The 17,852-nt window shown below is 45.8% G+C and overlaps 1 protein-coding gene and 1 pseudogene across 1 annotated transcript; both read left to right on the top strand.

The window, feature by feature from the left end:
* The first annotated feature begins 5,599 nt into the window (after positions 1–5,599).
* On the top strand, positions 5,600–6,512 carry LOC100061675 (retinol dehydrogenase 12 pseudogene; annotated as a pseudogene).
* A 2,335-nt stretch (positions 6,513–8,847) lies between these two features.
* On the top strand, positions 8,848–16,058 carry LOC102149548 (protein SSXA1-like). Its single transcript, XM_023633685.2, has 8 exons — positions 8,848–8,936; positions 9,954–10,089; positions 10,335–10,449; positions 10,797–10,895; positions 12,446–12,495; positions 14,082–14,220; positions 14,922–15,022; positions 15,492–16,058. Exons 2-7 carry the CDS (start codon positions 10,021–10,023, stop codon positions 14,978–14,980), a joined length of 531 nt encoding a protein of 176 aa, XP_023489453.1. The 5' UTR covers positions 8,848–8,936; positions 9,954–10,020; the 3' UTR covers positions 14,981–15,022; positions 15,492–16,058.
* Positions 16,059–17,852: the final 1,794 nt, after the last annotated feature.

A 17,852-nucleotide genomic window follows, 5' to 3' on the forward strand; every position in this document is an offset into this window, starting at 1 on the left:
TCAATGGGAATCTAAGTCAAGGATCTGGCTACCCTAGCCTCTCTCTCTGAAGGAGCCCTTGCCCTGTCATCCGTCCCACTGAGACCCCACTGTCCCCCTCCTGGATAAATTCACACGTCTAGTGAAATCTATGCAGAACACTCCCAAGGAAAAGGATCGGGAGCTGCGGGCTGATGCCTTCCTCTCACCAGACAGGCCTAAAGAGGGCCTTGGGAGGGAATAAAGGAAGCAGAGAAACTGCCCTTCTTCCCAGGAGCAGCTAGGGTATCCTCAGGGCAGGAGTGAGGGACTCACATCTGACATCCTTGGGACCAGGCTGCAGAAAGTGTCCCCTCTCTGTACTGTTTGCACCCCAGCAGGTCATTTTGTCCAACCCTCTGCCTCCAGATAGCCAGGTACCAGGACATACCAGCAGCACCAGCAGATTCAAAGGCCTCAGGGTAGGACCCTGTGTCCCAGGTTTCTCAGCAGATGGCCTAAGCTGCTTTGCTTTGCAGCTCCACAGATTGAAAGGAATTAGGGTCCAGGGGCAAATGGGGCCCTGAGAACTTCTGGGCCAGAGGAGAAAGAACACCTGATGAACTATTCAGGGTTTGATGAGCATTGGCATTTGGATTTTGCTAGCCAGAAGCAGCGTGGATCTCAGCATCCACCTGGAAGAATATTGGCACTACACTTCAAGGGGACTGTGCTTGGGTTGCTGTTGTAGGAGTCCAGGTTACACAGCCCCATTAACACATAAGTTCCACTGGGAGGTTCAGACCACAGGGCTGGGCCAGCACCTGAACATTGAGCTACCAGGTGCAGAGGAAGCTGCTGCTGCAGCGAAAGGAGGGACAAGGTCATTGCAAGTAGAGAGTGATTCAGCCATGGCTGCTTGTGAATTGGGGCCTTCACTCAGCTTACCCTGCCCACCCTTCAGAGGCTTAGCCGAGAAGCTCATCACCTCCACTCTCATGCCACCAGTTTCTGGACCAGTCTAGTTACCCAGAAACACACATCAAAACGGAGAATCTGATTCCATTGCATGAATTTGTTCTAGCTAGATCAGCCCAGTAGCACCAGAAACAAACCTGTAGTCCAACAATGTCAAGTTTATTGACCCTTTGCAATGAGGAAACTGCACACCAGAAGAACCATGGGACATCTCACTACACAAAGGAAAAGATAGAGTTATTTGTATGAAATTTAAGTGAACCCTGCACATCTGTCCACACTGTGTTGTCTGCATAAGTACATTTATTGTGGGGCTCACATCTGTGTATGCACCTACTTCTAATGTGGAATTTCTCAACCCCAGCACGGTTGACATTTGGGGTTGGATCATTGTGCATTGTTGTAGGAGGCTGCCTCATGCATTGTAAGATGTTCAGCATCATCCCTAGCCTCTACACTAGATGCCAGGAGTCCTCTCATCCCAGTTGTGACAAATAAAATTTTCCAGATGTTGTCAAATGCCCTTTGGAGAGCAAAATCATCCCTGGTCGAGAGCCACTGTCCTAATGATTTATCGATAGTGAGCATGGTAGTGAATACTCAGTAAAATGTTTTGTGTAATGGCTTCTGTTTTCACTTTTCTATACTATATTTTACGAAGAAGTATTAAATGAAGGGCACGTTAAAATGACACATTTGTGGTTAAAGGCAAGTTCATTGTTAAAAACAAAAATATCAGAGACGATGTGATCATCTGTGTAGGAAATCCGACAGAATTTATTTAAAAGCTACTAGATCTAATAAGTGAGTTTAACAAGGTTGCAAGATATAAGATCCATATAAAAAAACAATTATATTCCTGTATTCTAGCAACAATCAGAAATTGAAATTAAAAAACCAATACCATTTATAATTTCATAAAAAATATGAAATATTTAGGGATACATTGGACAAAAGATGTGAGAGACCTGTACACTGAAAATTACAAAATATTACTGAAAGAAACTAAATAAGATCTAAATAAATGGAGAGATACACCTTGTTCATAAAGCAGAAGAGTAAATATTGTTAAAATGTTAATTCTCCCCCAAATTTATTTACAGATCTAATGTGATCTCAATTCGAACCCCAGCAAGATTTTTGGTAGAAACTGATGAGCTGATTCTAAAATTCATACGGAAATGCAAAGGATCTAGAACAGCCAAAACAACTCTTAAAAAAGAAAAACAAAGTTGGAGGGTTTAACACTACCCGGCTCAAGAATTATTATAAAGCTGCATTAATTGACACCATGTGGTATTGGTGTAAAACTCAAACAGATTAATGGAGCCAAGTAGGCTCCAGACATAAACCCACACACATACACGGACAATTGATTTTTTTTAAGGTACAAAGGCAATGTAGTGGAGAAAGGATAACCTTTTCTACAAATGTTGCTGGAACAATTGGATATCCATATGCAAAAGAATGTGCTTGGATCCATACCTTGCAATATATTCAAAAATTAACTCAAAATGGATCATAGACCTACATGTAAAACCTAAAAGTATAAAACTTCTGGAATAAACCACAGGAAAAAAATTTTGACATGGGGTTATGCAAATATTTCTTAGATTTGACAACAAAAGCACAATTCACAAAAGAACAAATTGATAAATTGGATTTCATCAAAACTAAAAAATCCATTCTTTAAAGGACTCAGTTAAGATAATGAAAAAACAAGCCACAGACTGGGGAAAGTCTTTGCAAAAATATGTATCTGAATTTAGAAAATTCTTGCAAAACTCAACAATAAGAAAATAGAATAGCCCAATAAAAAATGGGCAAAAGATTTGAGCAGAAAATATACAGCTGTCAAATACATACATGAAAGGGTGCTCAGCATCATTGTCATTAGGGAAATATAAAGTTAGAACATAAAGACATACCACCACACACTTATTAGAATGGCTAAAATTAACATGACCGACTGTAGCAAGTGTCAGCATGGATGTGGAGGAGCTGGAACTCTCACACACTGCTGGTGGGAATGTAAAATGGTACAACCTATTTGGAAAACGGTTTTGTAGTTTCTTTAAAATCTAACCATATGCCTACCATATGATCCAGCCATTCTACTCCTGGGTTTTTACCCAGGAGAAAAGAAAATATATGTCCACACAACGACTTGTACAAGATTTGCGTGGCAACTTTATTTGCAATAGTCAAAAACTGAAAACAATCCAAATGTCCATCAACAGGTGAATGAATAAACAAATTGAAGTATATCCATACAACACAACATGGGTGAATCTCAAAATAATTATACTGAGTGAAGGAAGCCATACAAATAAGGGTGTGTAGTGTATGTTTCTATTTCTTTTGCCAATTTTTTTTTTTTTTTGCTTCTTCTCCCCAAAGCCCCCCAGTACACAGTTGTATATCCTAGTTGTAGGTCCTTCTAGTTCTGCTCTGTGGGACGCCGCCTCAGCATGGTTTGATAAGCAGTGCTAGGTCTGCACCCAGGATCGGAACCAGCAAACCCTGGGCCGCTGAAGGGGAGCATGCGAACTTAACCACTCAGCCATGGGGCCAGCCCCCTGTATGTTTCTATTTCCATAACACTGTATAAAATGCAAACTAATCTTTAGTGACAGACAGCAGGTCAGTGGTTGCTTGGGTATGTTAGAGTGGGGATGAGAGAATGATGACTATGTTTACTATCTTGATTACCGTGAATATATATATGTATATATATGTTATATATAAACTTAAATTGTATAATTTTAATGTATGCAATTTATTGTAGGTCAATTATATCTCAATAAAGCTGTTTATTTTATTTATTTATTTATTTATTTTGCTGAGGAAGATTAGCCCTGAACTAACATCTGTGCCAATCTTCCTCTACTTTATACGTGGGTCACTGCCACAGCATGGCTGATGAGTGATGTGGGTCTGCGCCCAGGATCTGAACCCACGAATTTGGGCCACCAAAGCAGAGCTCACTGAACTTAACCACTAGGCCACAGGGCCAGCCCCTAAAGCTGTTTTTTAAAAAAAAATCATAGATAACATCAGTCTGTATGGTTAATCACGCCAGAAATACATGCAGGAAAGTCTAAGTTGTTGAACCATAAAATTGGCAGATATATTTTTCTGATCTCATACTCAACAGCAATGATTTACCTTGAGGCAAATAATGCTAACTCTCAAATCCTGAGTTCCCACATTTCTCTCAAGTGATGTAGTTATGATTTGTGCAAAATTCCACCTTTATGCTATACTTCAATATAAAGTTTACTTTTTTAAAAACAATAAGTGGAAATACACCATGAAGCAAAAGAATTTCGAGCTCAATGAACAATATTCTTGAGGAATCACAGGAAACTCCCAGAGCCAGCTAATGCTGGCCTTTTCATCTGTCCATCCTGGAATCAGTAGGTCCACAGCATCCTGGGTCCTGGTGCAGGCCTTGCTCTCACACTGGGGTCTGTCACCACCACCACCAGCGCAGAGAGTCTCTTATTCTCTTTGTGGAATAGCGCTGAGCACAGAGACTGTCACCATCCTGGTTTCCCACACCACAGTCTGCAGCCCTGACAGTCGGCAAGTCCTTCCACGCAACTGGCCCCAGACTTTCCTGTTTTCAGATGTGTCTGTCATTTACACGTGCTCTCCGCAGGTGCTGGGGTTTACAGTCTCCTCCTGTGGTGGAGACTAACAATGTGGGGAAGGATCAACCAGACATGGTCTTCATTCCTTCCTCTACTATTTGTTAACTGATTTGGGCAAATCCTGGCCTCTGGAATCTATGTCTGTGACACGGGGCAATAAGACCATCTATATCACATGCTCCTGGGAGGGTATGTTAAGATACCTTGCCTATACAGAAGCTGAAATACAATGATGTACACCTGAAATTTACACAACGTTATAAACCACTGTGACCTCAATAAGATAATAATAATAAAAAGATTCCTTGTGAACCCAGAACTGAGTAAGCACAGAATAAATGCACGGTATTATTATTACCATGTTCATGATTTAATAATAACAACAGCTAATGTTTGTTGATCACTCACTGTGCCTAGCCCTGTGCTAGGTGCTTTATAAGCACAAGTTACAATAGCCCTGTGAGGGAGGGGCAGTTATTACCTCATTTCACAGAGGAGGAAATGGAGAGTCAGGGAGGTTGAGTGACTTGCCCAAGGTCACTCAGTCATCAGGTGTTGGGGCTGGGAAGTGAGCTCAGGTCTGTCTGACTACAGAGCCCACATCGCTCCCACCAAGCTGCACTGCCTTCCACCCCATGTAGTCCCAAAGAGCTCCAGTCACTCCTTTGCAAACCCTGTGACCCCAGAACTTCAGAACAAGCTGTCTGACTTACTGCTTGTAGTACGCTGAATAATGGCCCCCAAAGATATTAGGTCATGCTCCCTGGAACCTATAAATGTTACCTTATTTGGAAAAGCGTTCTTTGCAAATATGATTAAGTTAAGGCTGTTGAGATGGGGAGATTATCCTGGATTATCTGAGTGAGCTCCAAATGCAACCACATGTATCCTTATAAGAAAGAAGCAGGCCAAGCTGTTGCTGAGAGCCAGGAGCGAGAGGAGCCCGAGCCAGAGTTGGAGTCGAAGCTGCTTTCGCTAAAGGAGCAGCAACTAAAGAAGTTGAAAAGATGCTGATTATCTTGGGACTGCTCACCTCCGTCCTTTCTTTCCTGTACGTGATAGCTCCATCCATCAGGAAGTTCTTTGCTGGTAGGGTTTGGAAAACACATGTGCAGCTTCCAGAGCCGACATGGGCATAGACAAGGAGACAGCCAGGGTGCAGAGGAGTATGCATTGCCTGCTGAGATGTACTGAAGTGGGAGTCTGCTGCCAGTGAAATCCAAGCTGATACAAAGAACTCTCAGGTGATGGTGCTGAAACTGGACCTGTCCGATACCAAATCCATCCAAGTCTTTGCTGAAGGCTTTGTGGCAGAGGAAAAGCAGCTCCGTATTCTGATCAACAATGCAAGAGTGATGATGTGTCCATATTCCAAGACAACCAATGGCTTTGAAACCCACCTGGAAGTCAACCACCTGGGCCACTTCCTTCTCACCCACTTGCTCCTGGAGTGGCTGAAGGAGTCTGCTCCTGCCGGGTGGTGGACCTGTCATCGGTGGCCCACCATGCTGGCAAGATTCGTTTCTACAACCTCTAGAGTGAGAACTGCTACAGCTGGAGTTTTGCTTACTTCCACAGCAAGCTGGCCAATGCGCTTTTTACTCAGGAGCTGGCCAAGAAGCTCCAAGGCACAGGGGTCACCACCTACGCAGTGCACCCAGGCATCATCCACTCTGAGCTGGTCTGACACTTCTTCCTGCGTGCCTGCTATGGTGGCTCTTCTTCCCCTTCGTCAAGTCGGCCTAGGAGGGGGCACAGACCAGCTTGCACTGCACCCTGGCTGAGGGCCTGGAGTCCCTGAGTGGCGAGCACTTCAGTGACTGCGAGAGGACCTGAGTGTCTCCAAAGGCCTGAAATAACAAAATAGCTGAGTGCCTGCAGATCGCCAGCTGTGAGCTTCTAGGAATCCAGGGAGAGTAGAGCTGGTGGAAGAGCCTCAGCTTTATCATGTCCAGTCCATGCCATAAGGAAAGGGGACCAAGGAGAAGGTCCAGCCTGAAGGATTGTCCTTCTGGCTGGCTACTGTTGCAAACCCTTCCCTGCTCTGATTCTCCTGACCCTTCTGGAAGCCTTTGCACAACCAATTTTCTTGTAAAGCTGGCTCATGGCACAAGACATTCATACCTACAAAGCATTCTTCTCCAAGACTTGCAAGAGTCAGCTGTCCTCTTGGGGCAAGAGGACTGGACAGATCCCAGGCTGGCCATGGGGAAGGCAGAAGAGCCTGGGAAATTGGGGCAATTTCCTCACCAATATCAGAAATGCCAGCCAGCATGTTCAGCTGAGGTGAGAGGAGCATCAGCGTTACACATTTCCAGGGACTATGAGACTCAAACTTTCGACTGATCTCTTTCCTCTTTAGAATACTAGTGACAACTCTGGAGTCTAGATCAACTCAGGAAAATCTTGGCCAACCTTGGCCAACTTTGGTTCCTTCCTCTGAGCATCCTGGAGCCACTGCATGAAGCCAGACCTTCCCATTTTCTTTTTCCAGTTCTTTTTTAAGATTAAAATTTTTTTCCAGCTTTATTGAGATATAATTGACATATAACATTGTGTAAGTTAGGACCTTCCCATTTTCAATCATGCAGATGGTTTCTTTTTCCAAAGAATTCCTTTACCTCAATTTTTAGAGAAAATAAAGACTGCACACTCAAAACAAGAGGAAAAGAAAGAGGCAGAGGGAAATTTGAAGAGATACACAGAGGAGAAGGTGATGTGAAGATGGAATAGAGAGATCTAAAGATGTTGGCCTTCAAGATTGGAGTAATGCCACCAGAAGCCAAGGAATTGTGGGAGCCACCAGCAGCTGGAAGAGGCAAGGAATGGATTCTCCCTAGAGCCTTGGAGGGAGCACAGCCCTTCTGACACCTTGATTTCGGCCAGTAATACTGATTTCGGACTTCTGGCCTCCAGAACTGTGAGAGAATAAATTTCTGTTGTTTTATGCCACAAAGTTTTTGGTAATTTGTTACAGTAGCCACAGGAAACTATGGGTAATTATAGGAATTATGCAGATTATGTCAAAGGTCCTTTGTAGTTTTAAGATGCATTCATTCATTCATTCAACCAACAAACAAATATTTGAGGAAACATAGAGGCGTGATTGAAAGTACAGACTTTGTACTCCATCCAACTTGGGGGTGAATTTCGGCTCTGCTACCTGCTGATTGTGTGACTTTGATCAGGTTGCTTAACTCTCTGAACCTCAGTCTCAACACCTGCACAATGGAGATGATAACAGTGCTTAACTCAAGGGGAGTTCATAAAAATTAAATGGGATGGCGCACATAAAGGGCTTTGTGCTGGGTACAGAAGTCATTGCACTGTCCCTGCCCTAAGAAAGCTCTCTGTCATTCTAGGAGGAGCGACTTAGAGAGATCAGGGCTGTGGATGGGAAGCCCAGGGGGTATTGGGGACCCATTAGGGGCACTAGGGTGGGGGCAGGAAATTCTTTTTTTTTTTTTTTAAAGATTGGCACCTGGGCTAACATCTGTTGCCAATCATTTTTTTGTCCTTTTTCTTCTTCTCTCCAAAATCCCCCAGTACATAGTTGTATATTCTAGTCATAGGTCTCTCTGGTTGTGCTATTGGGACGCCACCTCAGCACGGCCCAATGAGTGGTGCTAGGTCCATGCCCAGGATCCGAAACGGTGAAACCCCAGGCAGCAGAAGCAGAGCACAAACTTAACTACTCGGCCACGCAGCAGTCCCAGGAGATACTTTCCAGAGAAAGTGACCTCTGAGCCCCCTGAGGGACACAGCAAGCCCTAATTACATAGATACTCTTTTTAATACTATTGTTGTAAATATCAGTATTAAAGGGTATAACATGTTTCTGATTATTCGGTCTTCCTGAAAAAGCGCATGTCAAAAAAGCACATTTCTAAAACCTTTTTAAAAAGTTCAAAATTCTTAAGTTACCAGGGAGGTCCTAGGAAAGCCCTCCTATCTAAGGAACCAGGAGACCGATAGGAAGGATTTGAAATGGCAGCCTGCGTCACACATACCATTTATTAAAAAAGAAACAACAAATACACAGCAGCGAGTAGGAAGATCTGAGCATGCGTGCCTACGGAACCCGGAGTGGCCAGTTCTCGCAGAGAGCAACCTCGCTTCAAGCGGGAAAATTAGAGTCTCCACCCAGTTTGAGAAGCGTTCCTGTCCCTGGAAACTGGACTGATAGACCCCACTCCTGCCTCACTTGCCCCGCCCACTTTCCTACCTCCGATTGGCCAGATCAAATTTACTAACCGTTCTGGTTGGTCGATTGTTCTTGGGCAATTGCGCTGCAGGATTTCGCGTCGTCGTGGACCTGCTGTTCGCCGCCGCCTCACTGCTGAGGTAGGTTTTCTCTGCGGCTCTCCCTGGACACGTTAAGGGGTTCAGGTAGAAAAGCTGGCAGGCTCTTCACAGCGCTCAAGCGGTTGGGTCTTTGCTTTGCGTCCCCCCCCCCCCCATCTTCAACATCCTTAGGGCTAAGAGACAACTGAAAGCCTTTCGGAGCGATCCTCATCAGGCAGAGATAAAACTAAAACTATCTTCAGTCTCTGAGACTCCCTAATTGCTGTTCCTGAGGGAAGCAAAACTCCCGTCAGCCTGAGAAACCTCCAAATCAGCCAGACTCCCCTAGGTTTCCTCAACCAGAGATGATAGCCTCTGCCTAAGGAGCTGCTTTCTTGCTTCCTCTGGGATAAAGCAGCAATCTTCTGGGCCTCAGAGACCCCTAAGTTTCCTCTCCCTGAGAGACTCCCAATGCCGTCAGTTTGGGGAGCACCAGATTGCCGCGTTGAAACTCCCCACATTCTCAGCCTGAGTGGTGGCTGGTCCTGTAGTCTCCCAAGATTCCAGCTCTCTTCACTCCAATAATTTTCAAATGACCTAGTAATAGCTTCTAAATCCGCTGATATTAACGATCCTCTTTTCTTTTCAACAGAGCGAAACCCCACATCCTTCTTCCTGAAAACTCAAACCCATCAGTCAGAGACACCATATGATCTCTGGGACTAACCCCCCCCCCTTTCCCTCAAAACACCACCCCCCCAAATAAAACTATACACTCACGTCACTGATTCCCCAACAAAGGTCTTTGTATCTTTCCTTCAGGATAAGCCAACTCCGGGCAAACTACTAACAACAGTAACCAACCCCTTTCAAAGGCTCAAGGCTGCCTTGATCATGCTCACAGAAAACCTGTCATCCCTAATCAATACTTTTCCCAGAGGCCTCCAGCCCCCTATTCTCATCTGACTTCCCTCCATGTCCTTACTCAAGGACAAATATGCCCAGGATGAAGAAAAGTAGAACCTTGATTCCAGGTGACTGAGTATGGCCTTCCCTCAGTGCTTTCTCTCTCTACAGGACCTTTGCCCTTGTGGTTGGAGAAACACAGGCTGCGTCTCTTTGAGATCAGACCGTTCCCAGTGCCATGAACAGAGACAGTTCCTTTGCAAAGAGCCTTAAGAAGGGTACCCGGAAATTGGAGAAGGAATGCAAGGTGAGGTGATCTAGAGAAGGTCCGAGGAGAGGCCCAAGGGACAGGGTAGGGTGACTAGATTTCTGAGGAGGTGAGGTCAGAGGTACTGGGGCCAAGGAGCAGGGTGTCAGGCGGCCATCTGGAGCCTCGGGAGCTCCCCACCCTCACTCGGTCCTTGCCTGACATCCCTGGAGACGGCAAGGTCTGTGAATGTCAGCCGTGTTTAGCTGAGTTGCTGCCCGGATTTAATTTTCTTTGTTTTCTAGGCCTTCGAGGATATTTCCAAATACATCTGTAAGGAAGAGTGGGCAAAGCTGGGATACTCCGAGAAAATCACCTATGTGTATATGAAGAGAAACTATGACACCATGACTAGTCTAGGTAACAGGAAATTCTGAGTCCAGACAAGCCTGGGAACATATGATCATGCCCCATTCCCTTGCCATGCCATGGCTGCTGCTTAGGCTGCAGCAAGGGTCCCCACTTTCCTTTTAAGGGGGGAGAAATCCCAGGGCAGCTTCTGGGCATTCTGCTCTTTTATATCCTGTGCAGGGCTGAAGGCAGCAGTGGCCACAGAGATGCTCAGATCTAGATCCTGCACGTTTCTCTCCTACCGGCCCTTGCTTGCATCCCCCTGGCTGATGAGCTTTACTGTCCGTGCTGCCTCCCAGCATCCCACCCTCCTCTCAGGCTGTCTCTTAAGGAACAAATATTTTGCTTCTTTCTAGGTCTCAGGGCCAAACTCCCAGCTTTCATGTGTCCTAAAAAAGGGAACACAAAATCCCGTGGGCGTAATTCTGGTAAAGGTCGGAACCCCAGGAATCAAGGTGAGTGACAGGAAGGGCCTGGAAAGAATCTCCTGAAGCCTGACTGCTTTGGGGTCCAGCTGCTTGGGAAAGATTCTCCGGAGTTTGTTCTCCCAAAAGCATCATGGCTGAGTGAAAAAGTTGGATGCGGAAGGTCAAGTACAGTCAGAGGTCATTCATATAAAATCCTAAAACATGTAAAACAAGAATATATAGTTTATGGATAATAAGTAAATAGCAGATGTATAAAAACCTTAATGAGAATAAAACCCATCAAATTCAGGAGTGGGGAAGTGGAGAAGGAGGGAGGGCAGGGGTCGGTGAGGGCTGCACAGATGCCTTCAGCTGTGACTTGTTTATAGTGTTTTCTTATATTTTGAGTAAAGATCTCAAGGTGATCTAAAGCAGTTGTGGCATAATGTTGAGATCATGCTAGACTCAGCAGTGCATGCACACGTGTTTCCAATATTATTCTCCATAATTTTCTGTATGTTTGAAACATTTCTTTTTAAGGGAGTTATTGTTCTTGCTAAACACCCTTAATGAATCACCGCACAATTGTGAAAAATGTAATGAAAGTCCAAATCCACCAAAAACTTCCAGAGTCAATTTCATAACAGCGCATAGGTGTTGGATAAATGCCTTAAGAGAGAAAGTGATTAGCACAGTATGTAAGGGCATACAGCTCTTTCCCTGTGTTTTATGAAAACTGAATAGTCTTCTCCCTCCTAATCAAACCTGATTCTGTGCTGAGCTTGGGAGAGAGTTTGAGAGAGCAGCTCTCACACACACGCTGAGCTTTCCCACTTGTCAGTGAGCAGAGGCAACATAGGGTGAAAAAAAGCAACGGGTTCCAGAACTCTTTGTGCATCTGAGCAGTGTGTGTACTCACTTTAAAGGGGACAGGATGCGTTCACCTGCTTTTCCGCTCTGACAGTACAGTTGTAAGAAGACAGGGTCAGAATGTTCAAACTGACTCCAATAGACCTCTGACTCCCCGGCTAAGGGAGCCGGATTCCACAGGCTCCCAAACTGCTAGAGCACTGAAAATCCAGGGCTGGGGTGTCTACAATGTTTTTGACATTAAAGGAATGCCTTTATAGTGGAAACATTCCAGAACTGCTGGACTAAATCATCCATGGTTCATCACACACCGAACAGCTTCACTGAGGTATAATTGACCTACTGTAAAATTCACCCATTGTAAGTATACCATGGTTTTTAGTTGCCACACATCTTTATGGGAATACAGTTCAAATTCCCAACCAATCAATTTAATTCTTGGGGGGAAAAAAGTAAGAAATATGGAATGGAATAGGATGAGGTGGGGATGGGGCTTCATTCACATTTTGTAAAGCGTCAGAAGGAAAATTATGAATTGATGCTGCAAGTAAACTCATAAACCATTACTAAAGATAATGCAGAAGCCTGGCTCACAATAACTCCTTGACAATGAGTGGGCTCGACCTTCTGCTGCAGAATTCCCTGGTACCGCAGGAGTCTTTCTGGAGTTTGGGAATATTTACAAAGAAAAGAAAAGAAAAACCTTCTGATTTATCACCTTCTTTTAGATGAACCTCCTCAGAAGGCTTCCAGTGTGCAACAGAGAAAACGCCAGAAGGTGAGTATCTTCCAAATCTACAAGACCAGGGACCCTTTCTCCCTCCACGGATGTGAATATTGGGAAGAGTGGGAGAATATCAAAAGTGGCCTGGCCCTCACTGCCTCCCTGTCCTGATCTCTTTATCACAATGCCCGATGGAGCATCAGTAGCTTTATAATAATTCATAACACTTGTGGTAGCTGATACTTCTTTTATTTTCATAGTGATGCCAGATATTTTAAGCAATTCACATGGATTAATGCGTTTAAGCCTTAAGCAAACCTCTGTAGCGTTGTTACTATCATTATCCAGAAATAATAATGAGGATATTATTATATGATATAAATAATAGTGAAGAGGAGGATATTGTGGCACAGCGATGTTAAATGAGCTGCCTGATTCGCAATGGCAGTGGCAGTAGTCTAACCCAAAACCCCACACCATTCCCAAGCTTATAAACTTTTTCATATGTTTATGAAGTTCCGGCGTTCCCCCCAGGGCTTTATCTCACAGCTGCTGCTGCTGCTTCCATTTAGACACCAAATCTCGCAACAGGAAGTGTCAGTTCCTCTCTGCTCTGTCTTGGGGCCACTGTCATCTGGTTTAGGAGTCACTTAGACTGTGGGCCCCTCCCTACTGTGAGCTCCTTCGGGGCCTCATCTGCACCTGAGACATCTCTGAAGCCTCGGTCCCAGCCCAGGGGGACGCTCAGAGGTGCCTGCGTGTTTATTGAAGAAGCGATTCCACAACTACAGATTAAACTCTGGTTTAGAGGGTAAAGGGGTCTGGGAATTGGATTGTCAGAGTGGAGACTAGAGGAGAGAATTCAAAGAAGGAGCATGAGAGGAAGTGTTCGTTTTTATTATTGCCACATTTAAACAGTGTTCACAAGCTCAGAAAGTACTTTCCCTTTGCTTGGTTTACATTTATCGTTCACTGTTTCATAAATGAGGGAGCTGAATGAAAGGTAGCTTAAGGTTGTTGGTCAATGATACCCTCTGGCGCAAGCAGAATTGGTACGGGAACCACCTCGCCTGTTTCCACATTAAACATTCTTGCCAGGGTAGGACAGTCTGTCATGTCTGGCAGTGCTTGCTTTGCCGTGTACAGTCATTTCTGGGAGCCATTCCTTTCCTCTCCCCTCCCTCATTCATCTCCTCCACACCATTTTCCAGCGGTGTTTTGTCCTCTCTGTGCGTTTTCACATCTACTCTCCCAGCAGCTGTCTACTAGCTTATATGTGATCCCTTATATTTGATAGAAGCCCCTCCTTTCTTTCACAAACCTTGTGGATTCTTAGAATGCCATTCTTCCCCAAATCTTCTGTATCCCACACTCCCACTTACATGGAGGCTTTTGCTGTTTACAAGAGTGTCAGTCTGGAAAGAGCGTGAAGACAAGCGTTCTAGTCCTGGAAACACCCCTCATTTAGGCCATTCCTTTTCCTTCTAACCTCCCCGGTTCCTCACAATTTAAGTATAAGTAATGTAACGAGCTCCCAGAGTTGTTGAGGATGTTAAGATACTGCATGTGAAGATAGCTTGTAAGCTTTAAAGCACTAGAGAAATATTATATTGTTTATATATGACCTTCACATTAAAAAGGTGATGCGCAAGAAGCCAGCAAAGGAAAAGAATGATTCAAAGCCAGTACCAGTAACACCCGGCTCAAAGCAAGCTCACAAACAGCTGTTCCCCCTGGGAGAAGCAAGTACCTCTGGTCAACAGAGTGAGAAGACACCAGGTAAGAGAAAACTATGTGGGAACGACTCCTCTGGCTTCCCTGGCGACATTCGAGTGTGTGGTCTAGGCGTGGGCGATGGATCCTGGGTAGGCCTCGGTCCAGGCTGGACTGAGGAGCTCGCCCAGCTCCAGCTGAGATGTTAGAACATGACTTCCAGTGTCACAGACTTGAATTGTCATCGATATAAAAGCCGTTTAACTGTGGACAAGTCTTCGAAATTCTCTGAAGTCTAGATTCTAGTCCACAAAATGGAAATAAAGAATCAGATTCACAAATTGTTCAAAGGCCTTGAATTAAATCTAGAAGGCCCGACAATATAAAAGGTGCTGGAGTAATTCCATCTGTGATAAGCTGGGAACGTATCTTCCTCAGAGTTGCAGTCCTAGCCCTCAGCTCAATGCCTGATGCACAGCATGCCCTTGAATATACGCTGCATGAGAGAAGGTCTGAATGAATGTTCCGGTAATGAAAGAGGTCGAGGATCTAAACCTGACCATGGGAGGAGCCAGAAGCTAAGACACTAACTGACATTTTGTGTGTGTTGGTGCGGGTCTAAGTCTCTGAGTCAGAAGATGTGGCACAGACTATGTAGAAGGCCCACGGGCACTTGGGAGGGAGGAGGCATCTCCTTATCTGACAAAACAGAGCCTAACACTCCCCAGCCCACCCAAGCTCCAGTTACCAGCTCTTCTCCACCACAGGACCCGGGGAGGGCAAGACTAATGTCTGGGCCCACAGATTGCGAGAAAGAACCCAGTAGCATATGAAGAGATCAGTCATCCTGAGGAAGATGACTAACTCTGTAAGTGACCCTTCAATCCATCCTTACACTCCTGCAAGATGCACTGTTCCATTATGGTACTGGTATCCCAGCTTGTCACTTGTTCCCCAAGTCATTCTTTTCTCCTAGTCCCTTGGGGTGCAGCAGTGAGGCTAAGCGTTGAGGTTTCCCATGCTCTTCCTACTCCATGCTCTGTATATTCAGGGATCTTCCCCTCCCAGGATGCTGTGGGCTCCAAACCCCAGGCCAGCTCTTGGTGTGTAGGCCACACTTTCATCTAGCCCAAGAACTCATAGGACAGGTGAGGGAGTCGCTGTGGCCTGCGCAGAAGGTTCGCTTTGAGGAACAGTGGGAGATGCGTGCAGACCATGAGGAAGGGTGGAGTCGCAGTGCTCAAGTTCCTGCAGGGCGGGATGAGGAGGGGGGGATTGATTTCTCAGGCAGTGGGAGCTCACTGCCACTTATTTTCTCTGCTTTCTCCTTGCCTCAGCCTCAGGGATGTGACAAGTGCCCATGATAAGAAGCAGAACCTGGCGGCCTTTCATGAACATGGGTGTGGCTGTGAACTCCTGGCCATTAAGTGTATAGCAAGTGAAAAAAAGTGTTCACAGCAGTGAAAAGTTCAGCACGATTTTCCTTACTATGTGCCAAACATTCTGTTAGATGTTAGAGTTTTGTTAATGAGTAAGCCATATACCTAATGCGTATTTCTGTCTGTGTGTCCATGCACCTACCTTAGAAAACAAGTATCGTTAGATGTTCTCTGCATAGAACAGCACTACCCTCCCCTTCCCTGGGGAGAGGACTACTGAGGGCAGTTCTGGGCATTTGATTCCAGACGTTTTTCTCTGCATTTACACACACACACACACACGCACACACACACGGGGTACCACTATGTGCATCTCCCACCTGCTTTCTCCCACTACCAGCGTGTCCTGGACAAGTCCCCCTCATTCTGTTTCCTCTTCAGCGGATGCTTCATGCTGCAAACTTCCATTATTCTTTACCCTGCATTAGTCACTGACAATTAATAAACATTGACAAGGTTTTCCCAGTTGTTTGCTCCTCTCGTTCTTGCACACACAGCCCTGTGCACCTGTGTGAGCGTTTCTTTAGCACACATTCTTAGAAGTAGAATTGCTGGGTCAAAGGGTTCATGCATTCAGCAAGCGCCTAATGAGTGCATACTGTTACCAAGCAGTATTCTAGGTGCTGAAGAGACATCAGGGAACAAGACAGACAAAAGTTCCTGCCCATGTGGAGCTGACATTCTAGTGGGGGATGTTTCCAGTTGTTTTTTTGATGGACACTCTACAGCCCAGTCCTGGGGCAGGATTCTGCAGCTGATGGTTGAATGCCTTGGCTATACCAACCTGTAACATCCTTAGAGTCAAGGGCTGGGATGGTCCATTTAGGAGTGTGTGGGAGGAGACAGAGATGACACCATCAACCGGGGAACGCGGAGGAATAGGCAAGGAGCGCTCCCTGTGGGACATGTGGACAGAAATGGAAGAATCCACTTAGTCGTGATTCAGGAGAGCAACAGATGGGAAAGTCCACTGGACGAAGGCATGAAACTGCCCATCAAGGGTCTCACGACCAAGGGCTTGGGGGCTGGGGTAGGGATGAAGAGTCGAAAATGGGATAGTTCTCTTCCCCACTAACATTGCAGGCTACAGAGATGGGACAGTCAGCTCTGGGGAAGGGAAGAGGGGAGTCTGTTTTAGAACGAACCATTGTATGTGGTGAAGGACGTTAAGGCCACCAGCAGAGGTCACCAAGGTGATTTGCATGCGACATCAAACACCAGCCCTAGATGGAGGCAGGATTGCACTGTTTTGACCATCCACTGCCCGTCACCTTGGCCTTCTGGCTCCCATCCAGCCTTGGAAGGTCTCCACTCTCCTACTGAGGCTTCCATCTCCCCTACCTCTACCTTCATCCCGCCTCTGGACCTGTCCCCTCCTCCCAGTAGCTTTGGATCAAAGGCAGAGCGCAACAGTAAATGAGCATATGATTGGTTCCTGGAGAAGAAGGGTGGGAATCAAGTCTCTCCTTGTTCTCTGACTGGTCATCATGACTCCAGGCTGGAGCCACAGTTGCTGGGCTGGAATTGGGTTTTCCCCCTCCCATGCACACAGTGTAATAGCTGCAAGGTGGCAGGATCACTGTCCACACAGCAACCCTGGCATTGAGCCTGGGTCTGGGTCTCCTGAAGCCCTCAGAGATGGGTGACTGCACCCAGGAGGAGCTTGTTCTAGGAAACTGAGAAAAGCCTCAGAGAATCGACACTCTGTGGAGCTCTAGACCTGGGAGTTGGTGTAGGCCGTGACAGATGCGTGGGGAATGGGGCATGGCTGAGGGTCTGGACAGATGTGGACACACACTTAAACCCTCTCTGGCAAGCATGTTCCCCGAAGCACATCCTTCCTCACAGGGGTGACCCTCTCTGCAGAGCCAGCTTCTCCTGGGGGCTGCAAAGTGAGGGCATCCAAGTTTACCTGAGTCTTCACCTGCTCCTCTGAGAATAATAATGTCTTGTCACTTGAGGTCACACCTCTGTGTGGGACAGGTCCCAAGTCCAGGAGTCTGCATCCCAGGCAAGGAACGTCTGCAGGAATGGGGAGGTCTGGTTCACTTGGATCTCCCCCCCTCTCAGCCCACCTTCCACAATAACCATAGAAAGGGCAGCTAATATCCATCTTGTGTTTGCAAAGTGCCTGGACTGATGTTAAGCATCTCATATGGATTCTCTCATTTATCCTCACAACCAACCTCTGAAGGCAGACACTATCATCATGATGATATTATAGATGTTATATAGAGATTTATAGAGAGAGAGAGACAG

The sequence above is a fragment of the Equus caballus genome, chromosome X (genome assembly GCF_041296265.1).
Source record: "Equus caballus isolate H_3958 breed thoroughbred chromosome X, TB-T2T, whole genome shotgun sequence".
In the NCBI taxonomy this organism is placed as follows: Eukaryota; Metazoa; Chordata; class Mammalia; order Perissodactyla; family Equidae; genus Equus; species Equus caballus.